The following is a 6,046-nucleotide window of genomic DNA, read 5'->3' as shown; positions in this document are numbered from 1 at the left end:
CCAACAAGAATTAAACAATAAACTGGTTTTATTAACCATTATTAAATTTGTGCTTGCCTTTTTAAAACTCAAACAAGTAGACTAGAGATAGTGTAAAATTTTTATATTCCCTATCAGTGCAAAATTAATTCCACTTATCGTTCGTTGTTGGAACTCATAGGAGGTTAACACGATGAAGCTTTGATTATATTCCCCCATCTCGGGGAGTAATTAATTTTATGAATTTTATAGCTTTGTAAATTATATATAATATACGCTTAAACAAATATATATAAATAAGGTGAAATAAAATATATAAATTTATATATTAAATGTCTGCCCCATATTTGGAAATATTAGTGTCTGGGTGAAACACAAATTTAATTTATAGATTTATATTATTTTTATTATTATTAATTTCGCCAGAGAATTAAATTCTAAGACCAAACTCTGAAAGGCACCAGCATCTTTTTTTAAAACTCTACCGCACTTGAGATTCGAACCCACGACCATTGACTTGCTAGTCGAGATTCGTTGCCTTCGGCTACTCAGGCGGATTATAGATTTATAAGTTTACAGTAACATTTACAATTTTTAAATTACAGTTTATTTTGGAGTATTGCTAAGCATTGCGTTGTTGAATTCACGCACTATTTTTTTTTTGTTATACTTGAGTACTCACTTTTCTTATTATTATTATTATTATTATCATTATAAATTTACCCAGAGAATAAATTCTAAAACTAAAATCTTAAAGCACTAGCATCTAAGGCTTTCGGCTTTATTAAAATCTCTACGGAATTTGAGATTTGAACCCACGACCATTGAGTTGCTACTCGAGACTCTTGTCTACTCGGCCACTCAGGCGGATTACACTTTTCTTAATTCTAATAAAGTTCATTAATCATTGAACATCCAATTATGTGCACGTAATAACATGTATAGTCAATGTGTGTAAACATTTATAAACTATATTTATCTCCCACTTTGTGAAAAATATAACAATCAAATGTCTCCCCCAGACCTGGGAATATCAAGAAAGCTTATTGCATAAACTATCTTTGGATGTTAAGGTGCCTTTAAGCTCCTAGCCCACAAGATTAAAAATAAGAAAAATCATTACTTATTTACGTACAAATTTCGTATAAATATTGGAAGGTATGAATTTGCAATTAATGAAAAGCCAAAAAGGTAAAGGAGTAAATTATAGAAGGAAACATTTAGAGAAAGCATTTCATATGTTATATATAGCTGTAGCTTGTATTTATTGCACTTAGATTATCTGGAGCTTACAAAATATTTGTTAATCAAAAAGCCTGAACTGGTTTCGTACTTTTTGGTTAAGAAGTTAAATAAACATTTTAAATATATTGAAATTTAGAAATAAAATTACAGTTTTTCGTTTCGTTTTCCTGCGTATATGATTTTGGACAAAAACCAAACTAAAATGAAACCAGCTGGAGATGACACAAACATCTAAATGTATTTATTCTAAGGGAGCAAAAACGAAAAAAAATGAAACTTTCATAAACAGGAGAAATTAATATTAAAAATTTTAATAAAATTAAATAAAATAAAAGAACTTGGAAAAAGTCAATGAACTGTTACTATAATTTTTTCTCTCTGAGGTCAGCAAACGAAAATGCTATTTAATCAACTAAAAAACGAATGACGCAGCACAATCATTACCTCCAGAAGTAAATGCCAAGTAATTAACCCAACATCTAGTTTTACATCCTTTACTCACATATTCAAAATATTTGCATAAATTGTAAATGTTCTGGGATCCAATGATAAACGAATAAATGATATTTAGTTGAAGCATCGAATGAAAGTGAAATATGGCTGAAAAGCCTTGAAAACTTTCCAAACCGCCTATTACTGAAAGTTTATAACTTTCTTTAGAAATTTTTTTAACGTTCTTTATCACTAGCCACATTATATTCCGAAAAGCGATACATTATGAATGGAAACATTTCTTAAGGTATATATAGCACAGCTGATGTTTTTATCAACCTGAATTTTCCTCTCTTCGCAGTAAATATCATTATTTTGAATTTCCTTCTAAGTTGTTATTTTCACATTAAAAAAAAATAGATATACTATTTCTGATGATAGAGCGCAACATTGAACGCACTCACTTTTGCAGAGTTGTCTCTATTAGTAGAATTTGCAAATTCACAGAAAGAATTTTATATCAATTTTACAGATGCTTTCGAAATTTATTTGATATTTCTAATATAACAAAAAAATATAAAAATATTGAAAGAAATTTTTGAAATAATTTAGTCAATTTTCCGGTAAGTGTAGAAAAATTCACGAAAAATTCGCAATCCATCTGCAATGCTAATTATGACAGTAGGCGTTAATCAGTGGTTCATTTAACACGTGAAAGTTTTTTATGTCTTGAGACAATTTTTCGGCAAGAAAGGTAAAAAGCCTTGTGCAGTTGTGAGTCATATTATGCAGTAAAGAAGTTTTGTATTTCTGTTTTTGCTGCAAGACAAAAGTATTTCCTCCATTTTCTCTCAGTGAAACACAAAATTACGAAATTACAATGTGTGTATATTAGCTTTAGACAAGAGAAAAGGAAAAAGTACAGCATTGTTTTCAGGGTCAATGCAGAGAAATTGCTCAGGGTATTTAGATGAACATTGTCTGTTGGTTATACTTTTCTAGACTTATTCTGCAAAATATGGGATATTTTTCTTTGTTTTCTCTTGAAGTTTTTTCTAAATAAATCCTCGCTGCATACATGTGCTAAGCATAGTAACGTAGAAGAGATATGTTCATTTTGATGTACTATAAGCACACTATGAAATATTTATTACGTCCAAGGCGTCAAAAATTCGTTACATTCATTTGCTTAATTTCTTTTCAATGATATGAATTCTACCCTTATATCTTCCACTTCTTTTCACATTTGTTAAGAGAACATTAACTGATTAGAAAATGTGTTTTTATTAAGCAAACTTGATATTACAGTATACTCATTATTTTATATTCCAGAAAATTTTTATATCATCCAATAACAAAGTAAATCGCTTATTTAAGACAAAATGCCATCAGATGCTAAGAAACGTGAAGCCCAACGCAAAAAAGAGGCACGTAATAAGAAAATCGCCCAGATTTCATCATCGAAAAAAGCGATGGCAAATGGTTCCACTTCCAGCGCAGCAGTCAACGGTAATGCCAACGAACCAACACGCGAAATGACTGAAGAGGAAAAATTGTGCGCCAAATTAGAGGAAGAAGCACGCATTTCAGCTGAAGCACGTTCTTGCACTGGCTCGCTGGCGGTGCATCCACGGTCGCGAGATGTGAAAATTGCGAATTTTTCCATAACATTTTTCGGTTCTGAACTATTGCAAGATACTATGTTAGAATTGAATTGTGGTCGCCGTTATGGTTTGATAGGTCTTAATGGTTGTGGTAAGTCTTCGCTGTTAGCAGTGTTGGGTAACCGGGAGGTACCTATACCCGAACACATTGATATTTTTCATTTGACTCGCGAAATACCTGCCAGCTCGAAAACAGCTTTACAATGCGTTATGGAAGTAGATGAGGAACGCATTAAATTGGAAAAACTAGCCGAAGAACTAGCAATGAGTGAAGATGATGATGCCCAGGAGCAATTGCTTGATATTTATGAACGTTTAGACGATATGGCAGCCGATCAGGCAGAAGCTAAAGCGGCTCGTATCCTTCATGGTCTGGGATTCGATAAAAGTATGCAACAGAAGCAAGCTAAAGATTTTTCGGGAGGCTGGCGTATGCGCATTGCTTTAGCTCGAGCTTTATTTGTTAAGCCACACTTGTTGTTGCTCGACGAACCGACCAATCACTTAGATTTAGATGCTTGTGTATGGCTAGAAGAGGAGCTAAAGACATATAAACGTATTTTAGTGCTGATCTCGCATTCGCAGGACTTCCTCAATGGTGTCTGCACAAACATTATACACATGACCAAGAAGCGCCTCAAATACTATACCGGTAATTATGAAGCATTCGTACGTACCCATATGGAATTGTTGGAAAATCAGATGAAACAATATAACTGGGAACAAGATCAAATAGCTCATATGAAAAACTATATAGCCCGCTTTGGACATGGTTCGGCTAAATTAGCTAGGCAAGCTCAGTCAAAGGAAAAGACATTAGCCAAAATGGTGGCTCAAGGTCTGACAGAAAAAGTATCGGATGACAAAACACTCAATTTCTACTTTCCTTCATGCGGCAAAATTCCGCCCCCAGTAATTATGGTGCAAAACGTTAGTTTTCGTTACAGTGATACGACTCCCTGGATTTATAAGAATTTGGAATTTGGCATTGATCTTGATACGCGTCTGGCATTGGTAGGTCCCAACGGTGCTGGTAAGTCCACTTTGCTTAAGTTACTATACGGTGACTTGGTGCCGACCTCTGGTATGATACGTAAAAATTCGCATTTACGTATCGCACGTTATCATCAACATTTGCACGAGCTCCTTGATTTAGATGCCAGTCCTTTAGAATATATGATGCGTGCCTTTCCCGATGTGAAAGAGAAAGAAGAGATGCGAAAAATTATAGGACGCTACGGCTTAACAGGACGTCAACAGGTCTGTCCAATACGTCAACTCTCAGATGGTCAACGTTGCCGCGTTGTATTTGCATGGTTGGCCTGGCAAGTACCACATTTGTTATTGTTAGATGAACCTACTAATCACTTGGATATGGAAACCATTGATGCCTTGGCTGATGCTATAAATGATTTTGATGGCGGCATGGTATTAGTTTCTCACGATTTTCGCTTAATTAATCAGGTGAGCGAGAGAATTATTTATATAAAAAAAATAATTTTATCTTATGAGTTTCTTGTTTTTTAGGTGGCCGAAGAAATTTGGGTTTGTGAGAATGAAACTGTAACCAAATGGAATGGCAATATTTTAGATTACAAAGATCACTTAAAGAGCAAAATCACTAACGATAATGCCCAGAAAAAGAAGTAAACAATTACTCTACACGATTCACCTCAACAATAGTCCATGATAACACAAAGAAGAAAACAAAAATCGATTTGCAGAAGAGCTCAAATTTTCCATAACGGAAATAGTTTTTGTTTTAAATGCATGTCAAAAATTGCCTGAATGAATGTATGTTTAATTGATTGAGTGATGATTGGTATTTTGATATAACAACGTCAATACTATCCATAGCTAGCGAAAATACAATTTATTTAGTGAAACTTAAATATATAAACTGAGAAAAAATCTTAACATATTCAAAAGCGGTTGCAGAAAGAGAAATTAAAAAAGGTAAAAAATATAAAAATAACGAAAAATCCACTCTCACATTATGGTTAATAATACTTATATAATAAAAATTAGTAAAAGCTGCAATAAAAGATATAAATTAACATATATACGTATATACCCATATATATATATATATATGTATGTATATATAGATATATATATGTATGTATGTATGTATATATAGATATATATATGTATGTATGTATATATAGATATATATAGATGCATGATTACCCGTGTGTATATATATATATATTTAACTATTCTTACACGTATGATTGTATCCCAAAAAAAATTATTTAAATTTTAATATCATTTTTCATCCTTTTTTGCTTAATGAAAATCTCGAGAAGATTTCACTTGTCCTATAGACACTTTTTATTATAAATTATTGACAATGCTTTCTTTAGCATATTATTATTATTAAATTTGTATTAAAACCAAGAAAATGGAGATTTAAAAAACTTGATATTCCGATCTGTAACAAATATTAGGATGAAATATAAAACGAATTGTTCCATCATGGCTTGAAAATGATTTTCTTTGTTTTTGGGTGCAGGGACAACTAAGAGCAGCTTTATGGCAAATGTCACGTGATGGAATTGTCTCTCCACAAAAAACTGAGCATATCAACTTTTTGTTTTGTCTGAACAGAGGCGATTAGACTGGGGGAAGTCGGATGTGTCCTCACTATTTACATCCGTAGATGGGCTAGTAATAACACTTGTTGCTTAACGATCCTTAACATTTTTCTAATTTATTACCTGTAG

At 32.6% G+C, this 6,046-nt stretch overlaps 1 protein-coding gene across 1 annotated transcript; it reads left to right on the top strand.

Moving 5' to 3' along the window:
* The first annotated feature begins 2,249 nt into the window (after nucleotides 1-2,249).
* Nucleotides 2,250-5,249, top strand: LOC119637155 (ATP-binding cassette sub-family F member 2). Its single transcript, XM_038033004.1, has 3 exons — nucleotides 2,250-2,279; nucleotides 2,989-4,784; nucleotides 4,848-5,249. The coding sequence occupies exons 2-3, from the start codon at nucleotides 3,039-3,041 to the stop codon at nucleotides 4,968-4,970; spliced, it is 1,869 nt and encodes a 622-aa protein (XP_037888932.1). The 5' UTR covers nucleotides 2,250-2,279; nucleotides 2,989-3,038; the 3' UTR covers nucleotides 4,971-5,249.
* The last annotated feature ends 797 nt before the right edge of the window (nucleotides 5,250-6,046 follow it).

This window comes from Glossina fuscipes, unplaced genomic scaffold (assembly GCF_014805625.2).
Source record: "Glossina fuscipes isolate IAEA_lab_2018 unplaced genomic scaffold, Yale_Gfus_2 43, whole genome shotgun sequence".
In the NCBI taxonomy this organism is placed as follows: domain Eukaryota; kingdom Metazoa; phylum Arthropoda; class Insecta; order Diptera; family Glossinidae; genus Glossina; species Glossina fuscipes.
The sequence above is the reverse complement of the archived record's forward strand: the minus strand, read 5'-3'. Positions and strand labels throughout refer to the sequence as shown.